Source organism: Choloepus didactylus, chromosome X, assembly GCF_015220235.1.
Source record: "Choloepus didactylus isolate mChoDid1 chromosome X, mChoDid1.pri, whole genome shotgun sequence".
In the NCBI taxonomy this organism is placed as follows: Eukaryota; Metazoa; Chordata; class Mammalia; order Pilosa; family Megalonychidae; genus Choloepus; species Choloepus didactylus.
Genome location: NC_051334.1, coordinates 122,945,814 through 122,973,673, shown reverse-complemented (window position 1 = coordinate 122,973,673; position 27,860 = coordinate 122,945,814). Strand labels below are relative to the sequence as shown.

At 39.7% G+C, this 27,860-nt stretch overlaps 2 protein-coding genes across 4 annotated transcripts in view; one reads left to right on the top strand and one right to left on the bottom strand.

Annotated features, from left to right (window-relative positions):
• The window catches only part of GPR143 (G protein-coupled receptor 143), a 120,219-nt gene that overhangs the window by 33,446 nt on the left and 58,913 nt on the right, over window positions 1–27,860 (top strand). The gene's annotated exons all lie outside the window — the stretch shown is intronic.
• Window positions 596–15,071, bottom strand: LOC119523254 (biogenesis of lysosome-related organelles complex-1 subunit 2-like). Its single transcript, XM_037822027.1, has 2 exons — window positions 15,039–15,071; window positions 596–1,320 (listed from the first exon to the last, which is right to left on the bottom strand). Exons 1-2 carry the CDS (start codon window positions 15,069–15,071, stop codon window positions 889–891), a joined length of 465 nt encoding a protein of 154 aa, XP_037677955.1. The 3' UTR covers window positions 596–888.

Sequence of the window (27,860 nt, the reverse complement as noted above, 5' to 3'; positions counted from 1 at the left end):
GTTGATGTCACTCTGCTTTCTTCAGTTTGCCAGTTTGTCCCATACTTTGGAGCTCCTTGTTAAACAGTTGTGATTGTTATTTCTTCTTGGTGAATTGTCCCTTTTATTAATAGATAGTTTCCTTCTTGCTCTCTTATGACATCTGTGCATTTAAAGTCTATTTTGTCTGATATTAGTATAGCTACTCCTGGTTTCTTTTGGTTGCAGCGCTCATAGAATATTTTTTCCATCATTTCACCTTCAGCCTCTTTGTGTCACAGGGTCTAAGATGAGTCTCTTGTAAACAGCATATCAAAGGTTCATACTTTTTAATCCATTCTGCTGGTCTGTATCTTTTAATTGGGGAATTTAATCCATTCACATTCAAAGTTATTACTGTAAAGGCAGTTCTTGAACCAACCATCTTATCCTTTGTGTGTTTTTTTTTAAATTCAATTTTTTTTTTAAAGGCCAAATTTGTTTTTTGATTTAGAGTCTTAATACATTAGCATCATTGACAGCAAAAACAACCATTTACACAGCAACTTAAGACCAGTCATTTAAAGGAAATAATGAAGTAATCAAACCAGTACCAGTAAAAAATAGGTCTTCTCATTTGACTCTACTACCAAGCCCAGGTTGTTTATTCTGAACTTTGAGAGCCTTGGCCTGAATGGTTGGTGAAGCATTCAAGTAGAAGGCAGAGAGTTATGAGTTTCTGAGAGATACTGCCTCAAAGGAGGTTCAAAAATAAGCATAGTTCTCCAGTTTACTCCAATGTTAGGATATTCCTGGGACGACCGGCATTGTTCCTTTTGAGTTCTGACAATTCCATCAGCCTCAGGATTTCGGTCTTATAAAACATTCTTCCACATTAAAAAAGACTTTCTCCCATAGGAATAATTTTTTTCATCGCTTTTCCAGCTTCTTGTACTTGGCTTCCAATTTTTTTGAATATGCATCCAACTTGTAGGCTGCCTGCTCAAGAGCCGCTACCTGCTCTTCAATTATATTGATCTGATCCAGATAAGGCTGCAGTCCAGCATACTTCTGGTTTAAGTCCTTTAAGTTTCTACTAATGTTTATAGCAATATCTTTCATTTCAAGGTACTTCAAGCTGGTTAGTTTATTCATATTTTCCAGGAGCTTATAATCTTCGCTGGTGGCCGTCAGTTCCCCAGTTAGGTAAGTGGCCATTTTGGAGAACATGTCCCGGCAGAGCTCATTGATGTCAGCCTCAGCGGGCTCCTTGGCTTCCTCAGCTGTCTCCACGGCAGCATCGTCTCGAACAGCGTCCTCAGGTCGAGTGGCGGGTAAGCCCTCTACTGCCACCGCCGCCGCCTTAAATTCAATTTTATTGAGATATATTCACTTTCCATATAGTCATCCAAAGTGTACAATCAGTTGTTCACAGTACCATCATATAGTTGTGCATTCATCACCCCAATCTATTTTTGAACATTTTTCCTTACACCAGAAAGAATAAGAATTAAAAAAAATAAGTAAAAAAAGAACACCCAAATCATTCCCCCTCCCACCCTATTTTTCATTTAGTTTTTGTCCTCATTTTTCTACTCATCCATCCATACACTGGATAAAGGGAGTGTGATCCACAAGGCTTTCACAATCACACTGTCACCCTTTGTAAGCTACAGTGCTATACAGTCACCTTCAAGAGTCAAGGCTACTGGGTTGGAGTTTGATAGTTTCATATATTCACTTCAAGCTATTCCAGTTCACTAAAACCTAAAAAGGGTTATCTATATAGTGCATAAGAATGCCTATCAGAGTGACCTCTTGACTCCATTTGGAATCTCTCAGCCACTGAAACTTTATTTTGTTTCATTTTGCTTCCCCCTTTTGGACAAGAAGATGTTCTCAATCCCAAGATGTCAGGTCCAGATTCATCCCCAGGAGTAATATCCTGCATTGCCAGGTAGATTTACACCCCTGGGAGGCAGATCCCATGTAGGGGGGAAGGCAGTGAGCTCACCTGCACAGTTGGCTTAGCTAGAGAGAGAGGGCCATATCTGAGTATCAAAGAGGTACTTAGGGGTAGACTCTTAGACACAATTATAAGCATGTTTAGCCTCTACTTTGCAGCAATGAGCTTCATAAGGACAAGTCCTGTAATAGAGGGCTCGGCACATCAAACTGCTAGTCCTCAGTGTTGGTGAGAACATCAGCAGCAATCCAGGTGAGGAAGCCCAACACCTCTGCATTTTCCCCCAGTTCCTCAGGATACACACACACACACTTTATCAAAAAATTAAAAAACAAACAAAAAATTTTCCAAACACAGCCAAAACAAAGGAATAAGAAAAAACAACCTAAAATAACTACATTGCTTCCAACATGTTCCTACCCTACCCCAAGAAAATAACTACTCCTACTTGGTTTAGGATTAGTTTGCTGTTCATTTTCTGGCTTCTCTGGTTGTTCCATTAGTTCTTTTATTTTAGCTTTTTCTTCCTTTTTGATGTGTGCATTTAGAGCTATAAGTTTCCCCCTCAGTACTGCCTTTGCTGCATCCCATAAGTTTTGATATGTTGTGTTCTCATTTTCATTCATCTCTATATATGTAGCAATTTCTCTTGGTATTTCTTCTTTAACTCACTGATTGTTTAGGAGTGTGTTACTTAATCTCCAGATATTTGTGAATTTTCTAAGTCTCTGATGGTTATTGACTTCTAATTGTATTCCATTGTGATCAGTGAATGTGCTTTGAATAATTTCAGTCTTTTTAAATTTATTCAGGCTTGTTTCATGGCCCAGCATATGATCTATTCTGGAGAAAGTTCCGTGAGCACTAGAGAAGAATGTGTATCCTTGTGATTTGGGATGCAATGGTCTATATATCTCTCTTAATTCAAATTCATTTATCAGATGGTTTAGATGTTCAGTTTCCTTATTGGTCCTCTGTCTGGTTGATGTATCTGTAGGAGAGAGTGATGTATTGAAGTCTCCCACAATTATTGTAGAAATATCTATTTCTTCCTATAATCTTGCTAATGTTTGTCTTATGTACTTTGGGGCACCTTGATTGGGTGCATAGACATTTATGATTGTTACTTCCCCTTGTTGAATTGCCCTTTCTATTTGTATATAGTGACCTTCTTTGTCTCTCTTAACATCCTTGCTTTTAAAGTCTTATTTATCTGAGATTAATATTGCTACTCCAGCTTTCTTTTGGCTATAGCTTGCATGGACTGTTTTTTTTTTCATCCTTTCACTTACAGTTTCTTTGTGTCTCTGTGTCTAAGATGAGTCTCTTGTAAGCAACATATTGATGGTTCATATTTTTAAATCCATTCTGCCAATCTGTATCTTTTAATTGGTGAGTTTAATCCATTCACATTCAGTGTTATTAATATGAAGGCAATTCTTGAATCAGCCATCCTATCCTTTGGTTTTTGTTTGTCAGATATATCCCCCCCCCTTTATTTCCTTTAATGTACCCTTACTAAATCTCTTTAGTTCTGAACCCTTCCCCATACCTCTCTCTCCTTTCTTTGTTTCTCTGCCGGTAGGACTCCCTTTAGTATCTCAAGTAGGGCAGGTCTTCTGTTAGCAAATTCTCTCAGCATTTGTTTCTCTGTGAAGATTTTAATCCCTCCCTTACATTTTTTTTTAATTCAGTTTTATTGAAATATATTCATAAACCATACAGTGATCCATGGTATACAATCAACTATTCACAGTACGATCATATAGTTATGCGTTCATCACCACAATCTATTTCTGAACATTTTCCTTACATCAGAAAGAATCAGAATAAGAATAAAACATAAAAGTGAAAAGAGAATACCCAAACCATCCCCCCATCCCACCCTATTTGTCATTTAGTTTTTACTCCCATTTTTCTACTGATTTTTTTTCAATTTTTTAACTTTGTTTATCAAAAAATTAAAAACAAACAGGCAAACAACAACCAAAAAAACCCCACAACATTTCAAACAAAGCAATGGATTAAGGAAAACAAATAACCTAAAATAACTACTTTCCTTCCAATATGTTCCTACCATACCCCAAGAAAATTAATAAACCATGTCCAAACAGAGGAGTAAGAAAAACAAATAATCTAAAATAACTACATTGCTTCCAACATGTTCCTACCATACCCCAAGAAAATTAACAACCCCTAAGAAAACAAAGGAATAAGAGGAAAAAAAAACCTAAAATAACTCTATTGCTTCCAACATGATCTTACTATATCCAAGAAAGTTTACAAACCATAATCATTCCTGAGCATTCCCATAACATTGAGATTACCCTCCATAGTTTATCTGTTCTTATTAGATTATCATTCCCCCTCCACTAATTGGTATCTCTAGGTCCCCTACATTCTACACTATAAAACATTGTACATTTTTCACAGAATTCACATTAGTGGTAACATACAATATCTCTCTTTTTGTGCCTGGCTTATTTTGCTCAGCATTATGTCTTTTTTTTTTTTTTTTTTTTTTTAATCTTCATTTTATTGAGATATATTCATATACCACCCAGTCATACAAAACAAATCGTACTTTCGATTGTTCACAGTACCATTACATAGTTGTACATTCATCACCCAAATCAATCCCTGACACCTTCATTAGCACACACACAAGAATAACAAGAATAATAATTAGAGTGAAAAAGAGCAATTGAAGTAAAAAAGAACACTGGGTCCCTTTGTCTGTTTGTTTCCTTCCCCTATTTTTCTACTCATCCATCCATAAACTAGACAAAGTGGAGTGTGGTCCTTATGGCTTTCCCAATCCCCTTGTCACCCCTCATAAGCTACATTTTTATACAACTGTCTTCGAGATTCATGGGTTCTGGGTTGTAGTTTGATAGTTTCAGTTATCCACCACCAGCTACCCCAGTTCTTTAGAACCTAAAAAGGGTTGTCTAAAGTGTGCATAAGAGTGCCCACCAGAGTGACCTCTCGGCTCCTTTTGGATTCTCTCTGCCACTGAAGCTTATTTCATTTCCTTTCACATCCCCCTTTTGGTCAAGAAGATGTTCTCCGTCCCACGATGCCAGGTCTACATTCCTCCCCGGGAGTCATATTCCACGTTGCCAGGGAGATTCACTCCCCTGGGTGTCTGATCCCACGTAGGGGGGAGGGCAGTGATTTCACCTTTCAAGTTGGCTTAGCTAGAGAGAGAGGGCCACATCTGAGCAACAAAGAGGCATTCGGGAGGAGGCTCTTAGGCACAACCATAGGGAGGCCTAGCCTCTCCTTTGCAGCAACCGTCTTCCCAAGGGTAAAACCTGTGGTAGAGGGCCCAACCCATCAAACCACCAGTCCCCTATGTCTGTGGTCATGTTAGCAACCATGGAGGTGGGGTAGGCGAATACCCCTGCATTCTCCACAGGCTCCTCAAGGGGGCACTACATCTTTTTTTTTTCCTTGTTGTTTTTTTTTGTTTTTTTTTTTTAACTTTCCCTTCTTTTTTAAATCAACTGTATGAAAAAAAAGTTAAAAAGAAAACAAACATACAATAAAAGAACATTTCAAAGAGACCATAACAAGGGAGTAAGAAAAAGACAACTAACCTAAGATAACTGCTTAACTTCCAACATGTTCCTACTTTACCCCAAGAAAGTTACCTAATATAGCAACATTTCTGTGAACTTCCTCCTACTATATCCATCAGAAATTAACAGACCATAGTCATTCCTGGGCATCCCCAGAACGTTAAATAGCTTATCTGTTCTTCTTGGATTATTGTTCCCCCTTCCTTAATTGCTCTCTATTGCTAGTTCCCCTACATTCTACATTATAAGCCATTTGTTTTACATTTTTCAAAGTTCACATTAGTGGTAGCATATAATATTTCTCTTTTTGTGCCTGGCTTATTTCGCTTAGCATTATGTCCTCAAGGTTCATCCATGTTGTCATATGTTTCACGAGATCGTTCCTTCTTACTGCCGCGTAGTATTCCATCGTGTGTATATACCACATTTTATTTATCCACTCATCTGTTGAAGGACATTTGGGTTGTTTCCATCTCTTGGCAATTGTGAATAATGCTGCTATGAACATTGGCGTGCAGATATCTGTTCGTGTCACTGCTTTCCGATCTTCCGGGTATATACCGAGAAGTGCAATCGCTGGATCGAATGGTAACTCTATATCTAGTTTTCTAAGGAACTGCCAGACTGACTTCCAGAGTGGCTGAACCATTATACAGTCCCACCAACAGTGAATAAGAGTTCCAATTTCTCCACATCCCCTCCAGCATTTGTAGTTTCCTGTTTGTTTAATGGCAGCCATTCTAACCGGTGTTAGATGGTATCTCATTGTGGTCTTAATTTGCATCTCTCTAATAGCTAGTGAAGCTGAACATTTTTTCATGTGTTTCTTGGCCATTTGTATTTCCTCTTCAGAGAACTGTCTTTTCATATCTTTTGCCCATTTTATAATTGGGCCGACTGTACTATTGTCATTGAGTTGTAGGATTTCTTTATATATGCAAGATATCAGTCTTTTGTCAGATACATGGTTTCCAAAAATTTTTTCCCATTGAGTTGGCTGCCTCTTTACCTTTTTGAGAAATTCATTTGAGGTGCAGAAACTTCTAAGCTTGAGGAGTTCCCATTTATCTATTTTCTCTTTTGTTGCTTGTGCTTTGGGTGTAAAGTCTAGGAAGTGGCCGCCTAATACAAGGTCTTGAAGATGTTTTCCTACATTATCTTCTAGGAGTTTTATGGTACTTTCTTTTATATTGAGATCTTTGGTCCATTTTGAGTTAATTTTTGTGTAGGGGGTGAGGTAGGGGTCCTCTTTCATTCTTTTGGATATGGATATCCAACTCTCCCAGCCCCATTTGTTGAAAAGACCATTATGACTCAGTTCAGTGACTTTGGGGGCCTTATCAAAGATCAGTCGGCCATAGATCTGAGGGTCTATCTCCGAATTCTCAATTCGATTCCATTGATCTATATGTCTATCTTTGTGCCAGTACCATGCTGTTTTGGCAACTGTGGCTTTATAATAAGCTTCAAAGTCAGGGAGTGTAAGTCCTCCCACTTCGTTTTTCTTTTTTAGAGTGTCTTTAGCAATTCGAGGCATCTTCCCTTTCCAAATAAATTTGATAACTAGCTTTTCCAAGTCTGCAAAGTAGGTTGTTGGAATTTTGATTGGGATTGCATTGAATCTGTAGATGAGTTTGGGTAGAATTGACATCTTAATGACATTTAGCCTTCCTATCCATGAACATGGAATATTTTTCCATCTTTTAAGGTCCCCTTCTATTTCTTTTAGTAGAGTTATGTAGTTTTCTTTGTATAGGTCTTTTACATCTTTGGTTAAGTTTATTCCTAGGTACTTGATTTTTTTAGTTGCTATTGAAAATGGTATCTTTTTCTTGAGTGTCTCTTCAGTTTGTTCATTTCTAGCATATAGAAACATTACTGACTTATGTGCATTAACCTTGTATCCCGCTACTTTGCTAAATTTGTTTATTAGCTCTAGTAGCTGTATCGTCGATTTCTCAGGGTTTTCTAGATATAAGATCATATCATCTGCAAACAATGACAGTTTTACTTCTTCTTTTCCAATTTGGATGCCTTTTATTTCTTTGTCTTGCCGGATTGCCCTGGCTAGCACTTCCAGCACAATGTTGAATAACAGTGGTGATAGCGGGCATCCTTGTCTTGTTCCTGATCTTAGAGGGAAGGCTTTCAGTCTCTCACCATTGAGTACTATGCTGGCTGTGGGTTTTTCATATATGCTCTTTATCATGTTGAGGAAGTTTCCTTCAATTCCTACCTTTTGAAGTGTTTTTATCAAAAAGGGATGTTGGATATTGTCAAATGCTTTTTCAGCATCTATTGAGATGATCAATTGATTTTTCCCTTTTGACTTGTTAATGTGTTGTAATACATTGATTGATTTTCTTATGTTGAACCATCCTTGCATGCCTGGAATAACCCCACTTGGTCATGGTGTATGATTTTTTTAATGTGTCTTTGGATTCGATTTGCAAGTATTTTGTTGAGGATTTTTGCATCTATATTCATTAGGGAGATTGGCCGGTAGTTTTCCTTTTTTGTAGCATCTTTGCCTGGTTTTGGTATTAGATTGATGTTAGCTTCATAAAATGAGTTAGGTAGTGTTCCATTTTCTTCAATGTTTTGAAAGAGTTTGAGTAAGATTGGTGTCAGTTCTTTCTGGAAAGTTTGGTAGAATTCCCCTGTGAAGCCATCTGGCCCTGGGCATTTATTTGTGGGAAGATTTTTGATGACTGATTGGATCTCTTTGCTTGTGATGGGTTGGTTGAGGTCTTCTATTTCTTCTCTGGTCAGTCTAGGTTGTTCATATGTTTCCAGGAAATTGTCCATTTCCTCTACATTATCCAGTTTGTTGCCATACAGTTGTTAATAGTATCCTCTTATAATTTTTTTAATTTCTTCAGGATCTGCAGTTATGTCACCTTTTTCATTCATTATTTTGTTTATATGGGTCTTCTCTCTTTTTGATTTTGTCAGTCTAGCTAGGGGCTTGTCAATCTTGTTGATCTTCTCAAAGAACCAACTTTTGGTGATATTTATCCTCTCTATTGTTTTTTTGTTCTCTATGTCATTTATTTCTGCTTTAATCCTTGTTATTTCTTTTCTTCTACTTGGTTTAGGATTGGTTTGCTGTTCATTTTCTAGCTTCTTCAGTTGATCCATTAGTTCTTTGATTTTGGCTCTTTCTTCCTTTTTAATATATGCGTTTAGTGCTATAAATTTCCCCCTTAGCACTGCTTTTGCTGCATCCCATAGGTTTTGGTATGTTGTGTTCTCATTTTCATTCGTCTCTATATATTTAGCAATTTCTCTTGCTATTTCTTCTTTAACCCACTGATTGTTTAGGAGTGTGTTGTTTAACCTCCAGGTATTTGTGAATTTTCTAAGTCTCTGATGGTTATTGACTTCTAATTGTATTCCATTGTGGTCAGAGAATGTGCTTTGAATAATTTCAATCTTTTTAAATTTATTGAGGCTTGTTTTATGTCCCAGCATATGATCTATTCTGGAGAAAGTTCCATGAGCACTAGAAAAGTATGTGTATCCTGGTGATTTGGGATGTAATGTCCTGTATATGTCTGTTAAATCTAATTCATTTATCAGATTGTTTAGGTTTTCAATTTCCTTATTGGTCTTCTGTCTGGTTGATCTATCTATAGGAGAGAGTGATGTGTTGAAGTCTCCCACAATTATTGTGGAAACATCAATTGCTTCCTTTAGTTTTGCCAGTGTTTCTCTCATGTATTTTGTGGCACCTTGGTTGGGTGCATAGACATTTACGATTGTTATTTCTTCTTGCTGAATTGCCCCTTTTATTAGTATGTAGTGGCCTTCTTTGTCTCTCAAAACATCCCTGCATTTGAAGTCTATTTTATCTGAGATTAATATTGCTACACCTGCTTTCTTTTGGCTGTAGCTTGCATGAAATATTTTTTTCCATCCTTTCACTTTCAGTTTCTTTGTGTCCCTGTGTCTAAGATGAGTCTCTTGTATGCAACATATTGATGGTTCATTTTTTTTGATCCATTCTGCGAATCTATATCTTTTAATTGGGGAGTTTAATCCATTTACATTCAACGTTATAACCGTGAAGGCATTTCTTGAATCAGCCATCTTATCCTTTGGTTTATGTTTGTCATATTTTTCCCCTCTGTCTATTAATATCCTTTATTGTACCCATACCGAATCTCTTTAGTACTGAACCTTTCTCCAAGTCTCTCTGTCCTTTCTTTGTTTCTCTGTCTGTAGGGCTCCCTTGAGTATCTCCAGTAGGGCAGGTCTCTTGTTAGCAAATTCTCTCAGCATTTGTTTGTCTGTGAAAAATTTAAGCTCTCCCTCAAATTTGAAGGAGAGCTTTGCTGGAATAAGTATTCTTGGCTGGAAATTTTTCTCACTCAGAATTTTAAATATATCGTGCCACTGCCTTCTTGCCTCCATGGTGGCTGCTGAGTAGTCACTACTTAGTCTTATGCTGTTTCCTTTGTATGTGGTGAATTGCTTTTCTCTTGCTGCTTTCAGAACTTGCTCCTTCTCTTCTGTGTTTGACAGTGTGATCAGTATATGTCTCGGAGTGGGTTTATTTGGATTTATTCTATTTGGAGTTCGCTGAGCATTTATGATTTGTGTATTTATGTTGTTTAGAAGATTTGGGAAGTTTTCCCCAACAATTTCTTTGAATACTCTTCCTAGACCTTTACCCTTTTCTTCCCCTTCTGGGACACCAATGAGTCTTATATTTGGACGTTTCATATTATCTATCATATCCCTGAGGTCCATTTCGATTTTTTCAATTTTTTTCCCCATTCTTTCTTTTATGCTTTCATTTTCCATTCTGTCATCTTCCAGGTCACTGATTCGTTGTTCAACTTCCTCTAGTCTTGTACTATGAGTGTCCAGAATCTTTTTAATTTGGTCAACAGTTTCTTTAATTTCCATAAGATCATCCATTTTTTTATTTAGTCTTGCAATGTCTTCTTTATGCTCTTCTAGGGTCTTCTTGATTTCCTTTATCTCCCGTACTATGGTCTCATTGTTCATCTTTAGTTCTTTGAGTAGCTGCTCTAGGTGCTGTGTCTCTTCTGGTCTTTTGATTTGGGTGCTTGGGCTTGGGTTATCCATATCGTCTGGTTTTTTCATATGCTTTATAATTTTCTGTTGTTTTTGGCCTCGTGGCATTTGCTGAACTTGATAGGGTTCTTTTAGGATTTGTAGACCAATTGAAGTCCTTATCTCTAATTTATCAGATCTACAGCTTCGTGGAGTACACTTTCTCTAACTAACCAGCAGGTGGCGTCCACGAGCCACCTGTTCTCCACAAGCCAGTTCTCCCCTGCTTAGCCTTTTTGGTGAGTGGGGGAGTGAGTCTTGTGGGGTCCAATTGGTGTACCAAGCTTGCGTGTGTAGTTGGTGTTGCCTGCCCTGTATATGGGGCGTGTTTCTGGGCAGTCAGGGAGTGGGGGGTGGCTCTAACAATCAAATCTCCCTGGTGATCCTAGAGTTTTAAAGCTGCTGCAATAGTCTAATCCTTCAGTTCAGTCCTGCCACAGTTTGTCTCTGCCACTGACCCACAAGTCCTTGGTATTGGCGTATGGCTCCTGAGACTTGCAAGTGGGCCCCTCTTCCAGGCCGTGCACCCCGGGTCCTCTGTTAAGGGATGACTGTGCTATGTCACAGGTGAGTGCCGTCCCCCCAGGGCAGTTCTGGGCTGCTGGGCTGTGTAGGGAGGCTCCCAGTCTGCTGAAATGATGGCTGAATGGGGCTTTGTTAATTCACACTGCTCTACCTTCCCAACTCTGGGACAATCAGCTGAGGTTGCAGGGAAGGCTAATGTCCACGCCCAGTTTTGTGGTGTGTGCCTGTTATTTGAAGCACTTCCGTCACACTGGGTTGTCTGGGGCAGTTCTGGGCTATGGCGCTGGCGATGGGCAGGAGTGTTTCCTGTCCACCAGGATGATTGCTGTGAGCGGACACCCCCCTTTTCTTGGGAAGTTGTGGTGTTTAGTGAATTTTCTCAGCCACTGGATTATTGCGTTTTGTCTCAGAGCTCTCCTAGTTCTGCTCTTGACTTGACCTGCCCAAATAGCAAGTCTTTGAAGCTTTCTGTATTGGGCTTCTTAGAGTAATTGTTTTAGAAAAAGAAAAAAGGATTAAAAAAACAAACAAACAAACAAACAAAAAAAACGGGCCCTCCTCAGAGATCTAATGGGTTATTGAAATGCTAAGAGACAAAGCAACCAGGGCCATTAAGGAAAGGTCCACAGGGCAGAGAGATCAGCTTTTCTTCAGGATTTGCATATGCGCCTCAGGGCCCTTCCCCTTTCTATGTTCGCCAGAACTCCAAAAATCCTCCGCTTTTATTTTGGAGTTTTTCGTGTTGTTTTTTTTCTATGCCTGTCTCCTCTCTGCTGGGCTGGCTGCTCTCAGATTCTCTGGTGTCTGGTTTCAGTCTATCTATGGTTGGAGTTTGATTCAGTAGAATGATTTTCCGATAAGGGCTGCCACTGCAGTTCTCCCTTCTCCTTCCCGAAGCTGACAGCCCCTCCTCCCCCGGGACTGAGCCTGGCAGGGAGGGGCGCGGGTCCCCTGGCCTCAAAAACTTACAGATTTTGCTGATCTCAGCAGTTCCACATTTTCATGAGTGTTGTATGAAGTATGCCCAAAGTCAGATTGCTCTGTGGTGTCCAGTCCACGCAGTTCCTGGCTTTCTACCTACTTTCCTGGAGGAGTAAGTAAAACATACAGCTCACCAGTCTGCCATCTTGCCCCGCCTCCCTCCCTTACATTTGATAGAGAGCTTTGCTAGATAAAGAATTCTTGGTTGGCAACTTTTCTCTTTCAGAATTTGAAGTATGTCATGCCACTGCCTTCTTGCCTCCATAGTTGCCACTGAGTAGTCACTGCTTAGTCTTACGCTGTTTCCCTTGTATGTAGTGAATTGCTTCTCTCTTGCTGCTTTCAGAACTTGCTCCTTCCCTTAAACTTTTGAAAATCTGATCAGAATATGTCTCAGAGTGGGTTTATTTGTATTTATTCTGTTTGGAGGTCATTGGGCATCAATGTTTTATGTATTTATGTTGTTTAGGAGGGCTGGGAGGTTTTCTGCAACAATTTCTTTGAATGCTCTTCCTAGACCTTTACCCTTCTCTTCCTCTTCTGGAACACCAATGATTCTTATATTTGTGTGCTTTATGTTGTCCATCATATCCCTGAGATCCATTTCAAATTTTTCTATTTTTTTCTCCATTCTTTCTTTGGTACTTTTCACTTTCAAGCCTATACTCTTGCAGTTCGCTTACTCCTTCCTCAGCTTCCTCTAATCTTGTACTGTGTATATCCAGAATCTTTTTAATTTGATCAACAGTTTCTTTTATTTCTGTAAGACCTTTTTTTTTTTTTTTTTTTTAAACTCTTGCAAATTCTTCTTTATGCTCTTCTAGGGTCTTCTTTATGTCCTTTATATCCTGTGCCATGATCTTGTTGTTTGAGATTACTTCTTTGATTAATTGCTCCCAGTACTGTGTCTCCTTTGATATTCTGATCTGGATGTTTTGGTTTGGGTTATCCATATCTTCTGGTTTCTTCATATTCTTTAAAATTTTCTGTTGTTTTTGGCCACTTGGCCTTTTCTTATCTTGATAGAGTTCTTTTAGGATATGCAGGCTTATTTGAACAGATATGTATAATTTGTCAGAGCTACAGCTTGGTGGAGTGCACTTTCCCTGACTTATCAGCAGATGGCACTCCCAAGCCACCTATTATACTCAAGTCAGTTCTCCCCAACTACGTCTTTGTGGCGAGTGGGGGTCTAATCAGTGTACCAAATTTCTGTGTGCAGTTGGTGCAGCGAGTCCTGAAGGTGGGGGAGTATGCCCTTTGCAGTTAGGGAGTGAAGGCAGCTTTAAAACTCAAATTCCCCAGCAGTCTCTGGAGACTTAAAGCTGTTGCATGAATCCAACCCTTCGGCTCAGACTACTTACAGTCTCTCTCTGCCATGGGCTCATAAATCCCTGGGATTGGTGTAGGGCCCTTGGGACTTCCGTGTGAGACCCACCTCCAAGCTGTGCACTCTGCAGGTTTCTGCAGAGGGAAGGCTGTGCGACGTCACAGGCAGGCAGAATCAGCTGCAGTGCCATGCAGGGGCCTTCCCAGCCCACTGGAAAGATGGCTATATGGGGCATGGTAATTTCCCACTTCCACGGACCTCCACTTTCCTAGCTCTGGGACACTTAGCTGTGTGTGTGCTAAAGGCTATCATCCACACCAGATACTGAGGTGCGTGCCCAGGACATGGAAGGCACTCCCCACCATGCTCAACTGTGCAGCTCTCGCTGCTGTATCTGCAGTCACTTTTGGGGCTTTTAAACTAACCCGCGTCCAAACCCCCAGTTTTCTCCTCACCACGGGGTGGCTGCTGTTTCCCCAGCAGCCTCACTCACTCATTTCCAAATGAAGACTCAGTTTCCCCAATGCACAGTCGCTGTGAATGTAGCAGACCTTGTCCAGCTGGTACAACCCTGGAACAGGTCTTCTGGAGCACTTTCTATCTTTTATCTAGTGTTTTTCATGGAGAAGTATTTTGCTCTGTCTCTCCTAATCTGCCATCTTGGATCCTTCTCCTATCCTTTGGTTTTTATCTGTCAGATCTACTTTCCCCCTCTCTCTTTTTTCCCATAAGTTACCCTTACTAATACTTTTCAGTTCTGTGCCCTTCTGCAGCTCTCTCCTTTCTTTTTCTTTCTTTCTTTCTTTCTTTTTTTTTTTTTGTTTCCATCTGGTAGAATTCCCTTTACTATTTCTTGCTGGGCAGGTCTCTTGTTAACAAATTCTCTCAGCATTTATTTGTGAAAATTTTAACTCTCCCTCACTATTGAAGGAGAGAGTTGCTGGATAAAGGTTTCTTGGCTGACAGTTTTTCTCTTTCAGGATCTTAAATATGTTGTACCACTGCCTTCTCGCCTCCATGGTGCTGGTTGAGTAGTCAGTACTTAGTCTTTTTTTGTTTTGTTTTTGTTTTCCAATTCGGTTTTGAGATATATTGACTTACCGTACAGTCATCCATAGTATACAATCAGTTGTTCACAGTATCACCATATAGTTGTCCATTTATCACCAAGATCAATTTTTGAACATTTTTGTACTCCAAAAAAATAAAATAAGAATAAAAATACAAGTAAAGAAGAGCACCCAAAACATCTCATCCCCCCTATTATTTATTTACTTTTTATCACGATTTATCTGTTCAGCTGTCCATCCCCTGGATAGAGGGAGTGTGAGCCACAAGGTTTTCACAGTCACACAGTCACACTGTGTAAGTTGTTTAGTTCTACAATCATCTTCAGGAATCAAGGCTACTGGGTTGCAGTTCAATAGTTTTAGGTAATTCCTTCTAGCTATTCCAATACACTAAAAACCAAAAAGGGGTATCTATATAATGCATAGGAATAACCTCCAGAATGACCTCTCAACTCAATTTGAGATGTCTCAGCCAGTGAAACTTAATTTTGTTTGATTTCTCTTCCCCCTTTTGGTCAAGAAGGCTTTCTCAATCCTACCATGCTGGTTCCAAGCTCAGCCCCAGGAACCATGTCCCATGTTGCCAGGGAGATGTACACCCCTGGGAATCATGTCCCACATAGTGGGGAGAGCAGTGAGTTTACCTGCTGAGTGGGCTGAGAGAGAGAGGCCACATCTGAGCCAGAAAAGAGGTTTTCTGGTGTAGACTCTTAGGCAGAATTGTAAGTAGGCTTAGCCTCTCTTTTGCAGTAGCCAACTTCTTAAGGTCAAGCCCCAAGATTGAGGGTGTGGCCTTCTAAATTGGCAGTCCACAATGCTTGTGAGAATATGAGTAATTCCTCAGGTGGGGAAGTTTAATATTTCTACATTTTTCCCCAGTTCATCAGGGGGGCTTTGAAAATACATTTTTATTCTCTGTCCATATATATATCTGGGTTTCACACTAACCTGTACAAAGCAACCAAATCTCATTCCCTATTCAAAGTTCCATGTAATTATGCATAGGAATAATACACTGACTATACATGTTAAATTATTTAGTGTGCTGCAGAAAATATAGGTTTTGCTCCAAATAAACATCTCTTCCTTTGGTTTCACACAAAAGTTGAAATTTTAAAATGCAGGGATTATTGTCCTTTATACATTAGTCTGATTTGCTTTAGTCCTAACCTGATCCACTTCATTCATATCTCTGATTAATACCTGATCTCTTTTTCAGCTTCTTTAACAGTTGCTGGATGGGGTAATGCTGACATTCATAGCTGCCTAACTCTGGCTCTGAGTCTAGGTGTCACATAGATACTTGAAGTTCCAGGGACTGACCAGGTTAATAGACCAAGAGCTCAGCATCTCAGAATTTAGAGATAACCATCACAACCCAGGAATACATGTGACTGCTGTAAGAGCTTGCAATCTAGGGGCCTTTATAATAAGTCTTCCCCTGATAACCTGTGCTCTAAGATTCAATTCTCAGAGTTTGCACTTATAGTTAGTCCATATTAGTGAGGTGTTACAATGTTTGTCTTTTCTCTTCTGGCTTATTTCACTCAAAATGCTGTCCTGAAGATACATTCACTTAGTTGCATACTCACAACTTCCTTTCTTCTTGTAGCCGCTCAGTATTTCATTGTATGCACACACCACAGTTCACCACTCTGTTCATCAGTCCACGTACTCTTAGGTCACCTCCATCCATTGCAAATCATGAATACTGCCATCATAAATACGTGTTCAAATGTCCGTTTGTATTCCTGCTCTCAGTTCTTCCAAGTATATAGCCAATAAGAAGTTACAGGACCTTATGGCACCCACATACTTAGCTTCTTCTGGAACCATCACACTGTCCTCCACATGGGCTGCACCGTTCTACTTCCCCACCACAGTACTTAGTATGTGGTTTCCCTTGTATGTGGTGCATCGCTTCTCTCTTTCTGCTTTTAGGGCTTTCTTGTTCTCTTCAACATTTGACAGTCTGATGAGTATATGTCTCAGGGGTGGTCTATTTGGATTTTCTCGGTTTGGAGTTCATTGTGCTTCTTTGATTTGCATATGTATGTCTTTTGTAAGGGTTGTGAAGTTTCCCCCAACTATTTCCTTGAATATTATTCCTAACCTCTTTATCTTCTGCTGGGTACACCAATGATTCTTTTATTTGTGTGCATCATGTTTTCTATCATTTCCCTGAGATCCATTTCAAATTTTTTAAAGTTTTTCCTCTATTTTTTCTTTTGTGCATTTGCATTCAATTGATCTGTCCTCTAATACTAATTCTTTCTTCTGCCTCTTCAAATCTGTTGTTGTGTGTCTCTAGTATATTTTAAATTTGACCTACAGTCTCTTATTTCCATAAGATCTGCTATTTTTCTGTTTACTCTTTAGCAGAACCACAGCTTGCTGGAGTGCACTTTCCCTGTCTTCCCAGCAGATGGCAATCTTGAGCCACCTCTTACCCCCAAGCCAGCTTTTCATTGACTGTGGCTGCATGATGGGCTGGTCCACACCAGCTGGAAATCCAATCAGTGCAGAAGTTCTCTGTGTGCACTGGGGATTGCCAGCCCTCAGAATAGTGGGTGGGCTCTGTGCAGTTCAGCAGAGAGTCCACTTAAGGGCACAGTGAGTCTGGTGATTCCCAAGCTTCCAAGTGGGTACCTTCAGGCTGTGGGGTTTCAGGTCTCACACTTTCCAGCCCTAGGTCAGCTGAAAATTGCCCTGCCTCCTAGCTGGCCCCCAAGGACCCTGCCTGCCATGTGCTTATAAGCATCTGTGATGGCATCTGTGATTCATTCTGGTATCCTCTTTTCTCCCTATCTCTTGCCCATGCTCCCATGGGCCTTCATGGAGGAAGAGTAACTGCACCAATTTTTCTGTGTGCTGTCAAGACAGATCCACTGGTTCCTGTGTTCCCTCACAGGAGCTCCTGGCCACAGGACTGAGAGGGGTTATCTCCCCAGCTAATTGCTGCTAAGGGTGTGCAGGAGTGGAGAGCTCCTCCCACCCCTGCTCAGATGGCTGGCGTACAGCTGCCAGCCCCAGTGGCAGACTGAGTTGAATAAACTCAGCCTGTCCTTTCAGATGTAATTTCTCTGCTCTTACAACCAAGTCCCCCCTGTATATTTTAGAGGTCCTTCTCTGGCTGCTAGTACCCTGGAATGACTGTTCCAGTCATTTATTGCCTTTTCTCTAGTTATTCCATGGAGGGAAGTTTGCATGGCCTTATCTATTCTGCCATCTTCCCCGAAGTTCCTTATCTATATTAATTCTTGGTCTCATCGAAGTGAGCTGAGGCCCAGCCCTTCTGCAAAATCTCAATCAGTATTTTTTTACATGAAATTTTATTTAGATATATTCACTCACCATACAATCCATTCAAAGTGTACACTCAGTGGCTCACAGTATCATCATATAGTTGTGCATTCATCACCACATTCAATTTTAGAACATTTTCATTACTCCAAAATAAAAAAAAATAAAAGTGAAAAAGGATACCCAAAACATCCCATACTCCTTATCCTCCACCCACGTAGTATTTATATGTATTTTTTGTCTTTGTTTTATTACTTGTTTGTCCATACACTGGGTAAAGGGAGAGTCAGTCACAGGGTTTTTCCAATCACACGGTTACACAATAAAAGCTATTTAGTTAACCAATTATCATCAAGAATCAAGTCTACTGGATTACAGGTCAATAGATTCTGGTATTTCCTTCTACCTTTACACTAGAAACTAAAAAAGTTTATCTATATAATAAGAACAACCTCCATCTCTTTAAAATCTCCTGACCACTGAAACTTCATGTTGTTTCATTTCTCTTCCTCCCTTTGGTCCAAGAAGGCTTTCTCAATCCCATGATGCCAGGGCCAAGCTCATCCCTGGGAGTCACGTTCCACGTAGGGGGGAGTGCAGTGAGTTCACCTGCAGGGTTGGTTTAGAGAGAGAGGGCACATCTGAGCAAGAAAACAAGTTCTCTCTGGGTGACTCTTAGGCATAATTATAAGTAGGCTTAACCTCTCCTTTGCAGAAATACATTTCGTAAGTGCAAGCCCCAGGGTCAATATCTTCACTTACTAAACTGAGGATCCCTATTGCTTGTGAGAATATCAGGAATTCCCCTGGTGAGAAAGTTTAATATTTCCACATTTTTCCGCCAGTCCCTCAAGGGGACTTTGCAAGTACTTTTAAATTTTCTGCCCCAAATACTCTGTATCAGGGTATTATGTTAAACCTTTACAGAATAACAAGATCTCCTTCTCTATTCTAGGTTCCATGTAATTGTGTTGTTTAAATAAACTGACCATACTGGTTAAATTAGAAGGTATGCTACAGAGGATATAAATTTTGTACCAAATAAACATTTGTTACCTAACAGCTAAAACTCAGGATGTGACTGTTTAAATCTAGGAACCTTTACAATAAGCCTTGTTGAACATTCTGTACTCCTGCATCTTCGATTGCCCAATCTCTTCCCATGTTCTATCCCCTGATATCCAATGCTCTTGAATTCAATTCTCAGCATTTGGTTGTTATTAGTTTATATTAGTGAGGACTTACAATATTTGTCCTTGTGTTTCAGGCTTATTTCACTCAACGTAACATCCTCAAAGTCCATTCTAGTTGTATGCCTCGCAACTTTATTCCTTCTTGCAGCTGTTCAGTATTCCATTGTACACATACACCACAGTTCACCCTTCCATTCACCCATCATGTACCCTTAAGCCACCTCCATTCATTGCAAATCATGAACACTGTCACCATAAACACCAGTGTGCAAATGCCTATTCATGTCCCTGCTCTCAGTTCTTCCAAGTATATACCAATTAATTGGGTTGGAGGATCATTTGGCAACCCTATACTTAGCCTCCTGGGGAACCACCACACTGTCCTCCAGAGCGGCTGCACCGTTCTACTTCCCTACCAACAGTGAATAGCTATATACATCTCTCTCCACATGTTCTCCAGCACTTGTATCCTTCTGTTTATTTTTTAAAGTTTTATTCTCATACCATACAATCCATCCTAAGTGAATAATCAATAGCTCCCAGTATAATCACATGGTTATGCATTTACCACCATAATCTATATGAGAACATTTCAGTTTCTTCCCCAAAGAAAGAAGAAAAAAATAAAAGAATAAAGAATTAAAAAATAATAAAGGAGAAACACTACCACCAACAACCAGAATCTCAATCCCCTCCCTAATATCCCCCCCATTGATATTTAGCTTTGGTGTATTGCCTTTGTTACAATTAATGGAAGAATATTATGATGTTACTGTTCACTATAGACCCAAATTTTGCATTGATTGTATTTCTCCCACATACCATCCCATTTTCAACACCTTGCATTGTTGATATTCTTTTTCTCCCACATGCAAAAACTTTCTTACATTTCTACATTTAATCACATCATTGTCCACTCCATGTTTTGCTAAGTCATACAATCCCTGTTTTTATCCTCCATCTTTCCTTAAGGTGTCATATATGCCACTAGCCTTCCTCTTTCAGCCATACTCACACTCACCTTTGTTCATTATACTTACAATATTGTGCCCCCATTAGATAGTATTATACTATCCATTTCTGGATCTTTACAGTAAATTCTGTTGAACATTGTGTGCTGCAGCATCAAATGCCCAATCTCTACCCTCTTTCTACCTCCTGATGACCTGTGTTCTTAACTTTAACTCTCAGAGTTTGCTCTTTATAATTAGTTCATATTGTTGAGACCATACAGCATTTGTCCTTTTGTTTCTGGTGAATTTCACTCAACATAATGTTCTCAAGGTTCATCCACATTGCTGCATGCATCATGACTTTATTCTTCAGCTCTGTAATATTCCCTTGCATGTATATACCACAGTTTCTTTATCCACCCATCCATTGATGGACATTTGGGTTGTTTCCATCTCTTGGCAATCATGAGTAATGCCACTATAAACATTGGTTTACAAATGTCTGTTCATGTCTTATCCTTCAATTCCTCTAAGTATATACCTAGTGTGCTGGTTTGAACCTGTTATGTACCCCAGAAAAGCCCATGTTCTTTTTTTATTGTGGAACATAACGTATTTACATAGAAGTAATAACTTTCCAAGTGCAATTTAACAAGTAGTTAGAGAGCAATTTCAAATAATGTTATGGGTTACAGTTACAGAGTTTCAGTTATTTCCTTATTGTAAAATATATCATATATGCAAAAAGGTGATAACTTTCAAAGTATGATTTAACAAGTAGTTTTTTTTTTAATTTTTATTTTGAAATAAATTCAAACTTACAGTAACAGTTGCAAAAATAATACAAACCCCATACGCAGAACTCCAGCATACCCCAACCCCCCTCCACCGATACCCCAATCTACCAACTTTAATATTTTGTCACTTTACCATTTCTTTCTTTCCTTCCCTCCCTCCCTATCATCCATCATCTATTGCTCTGTCTTCTGAACATATGAGAGCAAGTTTCACACATCCTTGAACAAATAATATAATTCACATATACATTTCCTATGAACAAGGATATTCATTTATGTAATCACATTAACTGTAGTTAAGTTCAAGAAATTTAACATTGGTATAAAGCTTACATTCTATATTTCATTTTTTTCTTATGTCCCAATTGTGTCCTTTTGAGCTTTTTGTCCTCTATTCTTAGATCTCATCCAGGATCATCTATGGCATTTAATTGTCATTATCTATTTAGACTGTCTTTTTTTTCAATTGTGGAAACATATATACAGCATAAATCTTCCCATTCCAACCCCTCCCTTGCATTCCATTTAGTGGGATTAATCACATTTAGAATGTTGTAATGTCCAAATTAAGGCAACAACACAAGTATACCTTCACCAAAGGAAGGTCAGTGGCATCCAGAAAACCTCTTTTATCTGGGAAGGCATGTGGCTGGCATTTGCTGATCCCAGATTGTGTTCCAGCTCTTCCTCAGCTCCTGTGCATTCTTCAAAAATGTCGCTCTCAGGGTGTTTTGTCCTCTCTTAGCTTCTCCAGAGCAAACACTGGGCTAGCATTTCCAAAGTGTCAGCAGAAGTCTGCTTTCAACGGCCATCTCCAAAATGTCTCTCTCAGCTGCTCTGAGGTCTTTCTGTTCATGAGCACTTTTATAGGACTCCAGTGATTAAATCAAAACCACCCAGAGGAGCTAAAATGGTGGCATAGAGAGGAGTGGAAGCCAGTTAGTCACCCTGGAACAATTCATCAACTACTGAAAAACTAGTAAATAACCTGGAATAACTGCAGGGAGACAAACATGACTGTCCACTCATCATACACCAACCTGAATTGGGAGGAATGCCCGAGATCACAGCATAAAATCTGTAAGTAAAAACTGCGGACCCAAGCCGAGAGCTGAGAGCCCCTCCCTTATGGAAGCCTCCATGGTGCTAGAGAGCAGAACTCTCCAAACAAGCGAGTGGACCTCAGCCCAGCTCCAACTGGGGTTTTAATGTTAATTGCTCAATACAGACTGTGAATCCCCAACAAGCAGACAGAGGCTTTTGGTGACAACTGACTTGGGAGAGTCAAGGGACATATGTGTCTCAGGGTGGAGAGCCCTGAAGATCGGGTGCTATCTCTGGCTGACGGGTGAATCTGGGAGCTTTCTGTCCCCTTCTCTCTCTCTCAACCTGGGCAGCTCAGAGGAGAAAGCCTCAGCCATTTTCAGCTTGCAGCTCTTTGCAGTAGAGAAAGCCTCAGCCATTTTAAAATCTCAGCACTCTGAGTCAGAGAAACAAAGAATCTGTTTATAAGCAAATGACCCCTCTGGAGGGGGCATAGCTTCCTAAGAGGAAAGGGAGGGGCCCAGCTCTACTACCTGCCTTACCAGAACCAGACCCCAAAGCCTGGGGGAGGAGAGCCATGGGCCACACCCCCTTACACCAGCCCGTGACAGGCTGACAGGCGCACCTGCTGGGCCGAAAAACAGGGTGTGTCAATCCTCTAAGAAAAACCATCAAGGAAACTGGACACTGAATATTTCCTCCTTCTGTGACCTGAGCCTGTTCTCCTCTGGGAATACCTGATTGGGGTGGCCTAGGAGGTCAGATGCCTAGACAACAAAAAACTACAACCTACACTAGGAAAAATGAAGTTATGGCCCAGTCAGAGGAACAAACTTACACTTTAACTGATTTACAGGAATTTAAACAACTATTGCTAAATCAATTCAAAAAGTTTAGAGAAGATATGGCAAAGAGATAAAGGCTATAAAGAAAACACTGGGCATATATAAGGCAGAAATCGAAAGCTCAAAAAAACAACCAGCAGAATCTATGGAAATGAAAGTCACAACACAAGAGATGAAAGACACAGTGGAAACATACAACAGCAGATCTCAAGAGGCAGAAGAAAACACTCAGGAACTGGAGAACAAAACACCTGAAAGCCTCCACTCAAAGGAGCAGATGGAGAAAAGAATGGAAAAATATGAGCAATGTCTCTGGGACCTTAGGATGAAATGAAATACAAGAATGTACGTATCATTGGTGTCCCAGAAGGAGAAGAGAAGAGAAAAGGGGCAGAAGCAATAATAGAGGAAATAATCAATGAAAATTTCCCATCTCTTATGAAAGACATAAAATTATGGATCCAAGAAGCGCAGTGTACTCCAAACAGAATAGATCTGTATAGGCCTATGCCAAGACACTTAATAATCAGATTATCAAACGTCAAAGACAAAGAGAGAATCCTGAAAGCAGCAAGAGAAAACCAATCCATCACATACAAAGGAAGCTTAATAAGACTGTGCAGATCTCTCAGCAGAAACCATGTAGGCAAGAAGGAAGTGGTGTGATATATTTAAGATACTGAAAGAGAAAAACCACCAACCAAGAATCCCATATCCAGCAAAACTGTCCTTCAAATACGAGGGAGAGCTCAAAATATTTTCCAACAAACAGACAATGAGAGACTTTGTGAACAAGACACCCACCCTACAGGAAATACTAAAGGGAACACTGCAGAGTGATAGAAGACAGGAGTGAGAGGTTGGGAACACAGTTTTTTTGGGAGATGGTAGCACAGCAAGGTATGTACACTGAACAAAGATAAGTATGAATATGGTTGAGAGAGGAGGGTTGGGAGCATGTGGGACACCAGAAGAAAGGAGGAAAGATAAAGACTGGGACTGTGTAACTCGGTGAAATCTAGAGTGTTCAACAATTGTGATAAAATGAACAAATATGTTCTTTCATGAGGGAGAACAAGCGAATGTCAACTTTGCAAGATGTTAAAAATGAGGCATTGGGGGAGGGATGCAATCAACATAAACTAGAGACTGTAAGTAACAGAATCATTGTACTATGCTCCCTTTAATGTAACAAAGTCAATATACCAAGGTAGATGCAGATAAGAGGGGGGAATAGGGGAGGCATGTTAGACACTTGACATTGGTGGTGTTGTCTGATTCTTTATTCTACTTTGATTTAAGGTTATTTTTCCTTTTGCTACTTCCTAGCTGTCATTTTTTTTCCCTCTTTCTTTTGCCTCTCTACCTTCTTTGACTCTCCCTCCTGCCTTGTGGAAGAAATATAGATGCCCTTATATGGATAGTGGTGAGGGTGGTGAACACATAAATATGTGACTATACAGGGAACCATCAATTGTTTACTTAGGTTGGAATGTATGGCATGTGAACAAAACCATCTTAAAAAAAAAATGGGTTGATGACGAAACCTTGAGGGCAATATACTGAGTGAAATAAGCCAGAAACATAAGGACAAATATTGCAGGGTCTCACTGATAGGGACTTATTATAATATGTAAATTCATAGACATGAAATATAAGGTACCAAGATACAGAACAAGGCTAAAGAATGGGGAGCGGTTGCTTAGTATAAGCAGAATGTTCAACTGGGATGAACTTAAATATTTGGAAATGAACAGAGGTGTCAGTAGCAAGATGTGAGAATAACTAATAGTGCTGAAAGGTATATGAAGGTGGTAGGGTAAGCTCAGAGTCACATATGTCACCAGAAGGAAAGTTGGAGGTCAAAAGACGGGAATGTATAAAACTGAATCCTGTTGGGGTATCAGGGGAAGGGGAGTCAGGGTATGCTGGAGTTCTGTGTATGGGGTTTGTATTGTTTTTGCAACTGTTCCTATAACTTTGAATTTATTTCAAAATAAATTAAAAAAAATTAAAAAAAAAAAACCAAACAAACAAAAAAAACCTGAATCCTGTGGTGGGCAATGTCTTTGATTAACTGTACAAATATTAGAAATCTCCTTCATGAACCAGAACAAATGTATGACACTATAACTAGAAGTTAATAATAGAGAGACATATAGGGAAAAAATATATACCTATTGCAAACTATATACTACAGTTAGTCATATTTCAATGTTCATTCATAAACAGTAACAAATGTACTATACCAATACTATGAGTCAACAATTGAGGGGGGTTGGTTAGGGATATGGGAGGATTCGAGTTTCCTTTTTTTTTTTCTTCTTTCTCTCTAATTTCTTGTCTGGAGTTGTGAAAAGGTTCTAAAAATTGAACAAAAATTAAGTGTGGTGATGGATGCACAGCTGTATGAGGGTACCAGGGGCAACTGATTGTCCACTTTGGATCTTTGGATAATTGTATGGTATGTGAACAATCTCAATAAAAATTAAAAACTAAGAAAAAGAAAAAAGATAGTGAATATAGTCATCACTCCCAAGTTTCCTCTCTTCGTTCTGTAATTCCTCCTTCCTGCCCCTTTTTTTTTAAAATTTTATTTTGAAATAAATTCAAACTTACAGGAACAGTTGCAAAAACAATACAAACCCCATACACAGAACTCCAGCATACCCCAACACCCCTCCCCTGATACCCTGATCCATCAACTTTAACATGCTGTCACACCGCCATTTCTCTTTCCCTCCCTCCCTCCCTCTCATCCATCATCTATTGCTCTGTCCTCTGAACATATGAGAACAAGCTGCACACATCCTCGAACAAACAATATAATTCGCATATACCTTTCCCATGAACAAGAACATTCTTTTATGCAATCCCATTAAGCGCAGCTAAGAAGTTCAAGAAATTCCACATTGATACAAAGCTTACATTCTATATTTCCTTTTTTTTTTTTTTTTTTTATGTCCCATCTGTGTCCCTTTGAGTCTCCTCTCCTCCATCCTCAGATCCCATCCAGGATCATCCTTGGCATTTAATTGTCATCTATTTAGACTGTCTTTTTTTTTTTTTTTTTTTTTTCAATTGTGGAAACATATATACAGCCTAAATCTTCCCATTCCACCCCCTCCCTAGCCTTCCATTAGTGGGATTAATCACATTTAGAATGTTGCAATGCCATCACCTTCCCACCATCCATTACTAGAAATTTCCCTTCACCCCAAACAGAAACCCTACACTCATTTCTTATTTTTTTTTTAATTTTTTTATTTTAAATTCAGTTTCATTGAGATATGTTCACATACCATGCAGTCATCAGCAGTGTACAATCAACTGTTCACAGTACCAATATATAGTTGTGCATTCATCACAATTTTTAAACATTTTCCTTACTCCAAAAAAGAATAAAAATAAAAGTAAAAATATCCAAAGCATTCTATCCCCCATCCCACCCTATTTTTCATTTTGTTTTCCCCATTTTTCTACTCATCTGTCCATACACTGGATAAAGGGAGTGTGAGCTACAAGGTTTTCAAAATCACACAATCACACCATGTAACTACATAGTTATGCAGTCATCTTCAAGAATCAAGGCTACAGGGTTGCATTTCCACAGTTTCAGATATTTCCTTCTAGCTATTCCAGTACACTAAAAACCAAAAAAGGATATCTATGTAGCACGTAAGAATGCCCTCCGGAGTAACCTCTTGACTCCATTTGAAATCTCTTAGCCACTGAAACTTTATTTTGTTTCATTTTGCTTCCCCCTTTTGGTCAAGAATATTTTCTTAATCCCACAATGCTGGGTCCCAGGCTCATCCCTGGGAGTCATGTCCCGCATTGCCAGTGAGATTTACACCCCTGGGAGTCATGTCCCATGTAGAACAGAAACCCTACACTCATCTCTTATTAACTCCCTATTGCCCCTTTTCCCACTTCTCATAACTCATACTCTACTTTTCATCTCTACAATCATATTCTCTGATACTTTCTTTGTGTTTACTGTGGGGCTTAAATTTAACATCTTAAGTCTATAACAATCTTGTTTTCTTTGATACCAACTTCAATAGGACACATAAACTATGTTCCTATACTCCTCCATTCCCCCACCTTTATGTAGTTCTTGTCAAAAATTACATATTTTACATTGAGTCCAAAACCACTGATTTATCGTTACACTTTATGTATTTTAGATCCCATAGGAAGTAAATAGTGGAGTTACAAATCAAAAATACAGTAGCATTGGTATTTATATTTACCATGTGATCTTTGCTGGAAATCTTTATTTTTTCATGTAGTTTCAGTCAATTGTTTAGTGTCCCTTCCTTTCAGCCTGCCCAATTCCCTTTAGCGTTTCTTATAGGACTGATCTACTGGTGATGAAGTCCCTCAGCTTTTGATTATCTGGGAATGTTTTCATCTCCTCCTTATTTTTACCCTTCAGGTGTTTGTGAATTTTCTAAGTCTCTGATGGTTGTTGACTTCTATTTGTATTCCATTGTGGTCATAGAATGTGCTTTGAATCATTTCAATTTTTTAAAATTTATTGAGGCTTGTTTTATGTCCCAGCCTATGGTCTGTTCTGGAGAAAGTTCCGTGATCACTAAAGAAGAATGTGTATCCTGGTGATTTGGGATGTAATGTTCTATATATATCTGTTAAATTTCTCTATGTCTCTCTCTCCTTCCTTTGTTTCTCTGTAGGTAGGACTCCCTTTAGTATCTGAAGTGGGCAGGTCTTTTATTAGCAGGGCAGCTTTAATAATCAAACTTCCCAAGTGTTCCTGGAGATTTAAGGCTGTTGCAAGATTCTAAACTTTCATTTCAGTCTCGCCACAGATTGTCTCTGCCGCTGACCCACAAGTCCTTGGTATTGGTGTAGGGTCCCTTGGATTTCTGAGCGGGTCCCCTTTCCCAGCCATGCTCTTCCAGGACCTCTGCTGAGGGAAGGCTGTGCCAAGTCACAAGTGTGCGCCATCTCTCAAGGGAAGCCCTGTGCCGCCGGGCCGTGCAGGGGCGTTCCCAGCCTGCTGTAAAGATGGCTGAATGGGGCGTGTTAATTTCCCCCTTTTCACACAGCTCCACCTTCCAAGCTCCGGGACAGTTAGCTGTGGGTGCACGAAAGGCTGTTGTCCATGCCCAATATTGTGGCGTGTGCGTGGTTTTGCCAGAAACACTTCCTGTAACACTGGGTCCCTTGGCACGGCTCTGGGCTGTGGCTCCGGCGCCG

Coding starts and splice junctions, on each gene's coding strand:
- LOC119523254 (XM_037822027.1), bottom strand. CDS start 15,071: ATGGTTCCTGGGGCTGAGCTTGGAACCAGCATG. Junction 1,321..15,038: donor CTGAGCTTGGAACCAGCATG/GTAGGATTGAGA, acceptor ATTGAATTTAAG/GCGGCGGCGGTGGCAGTAGA.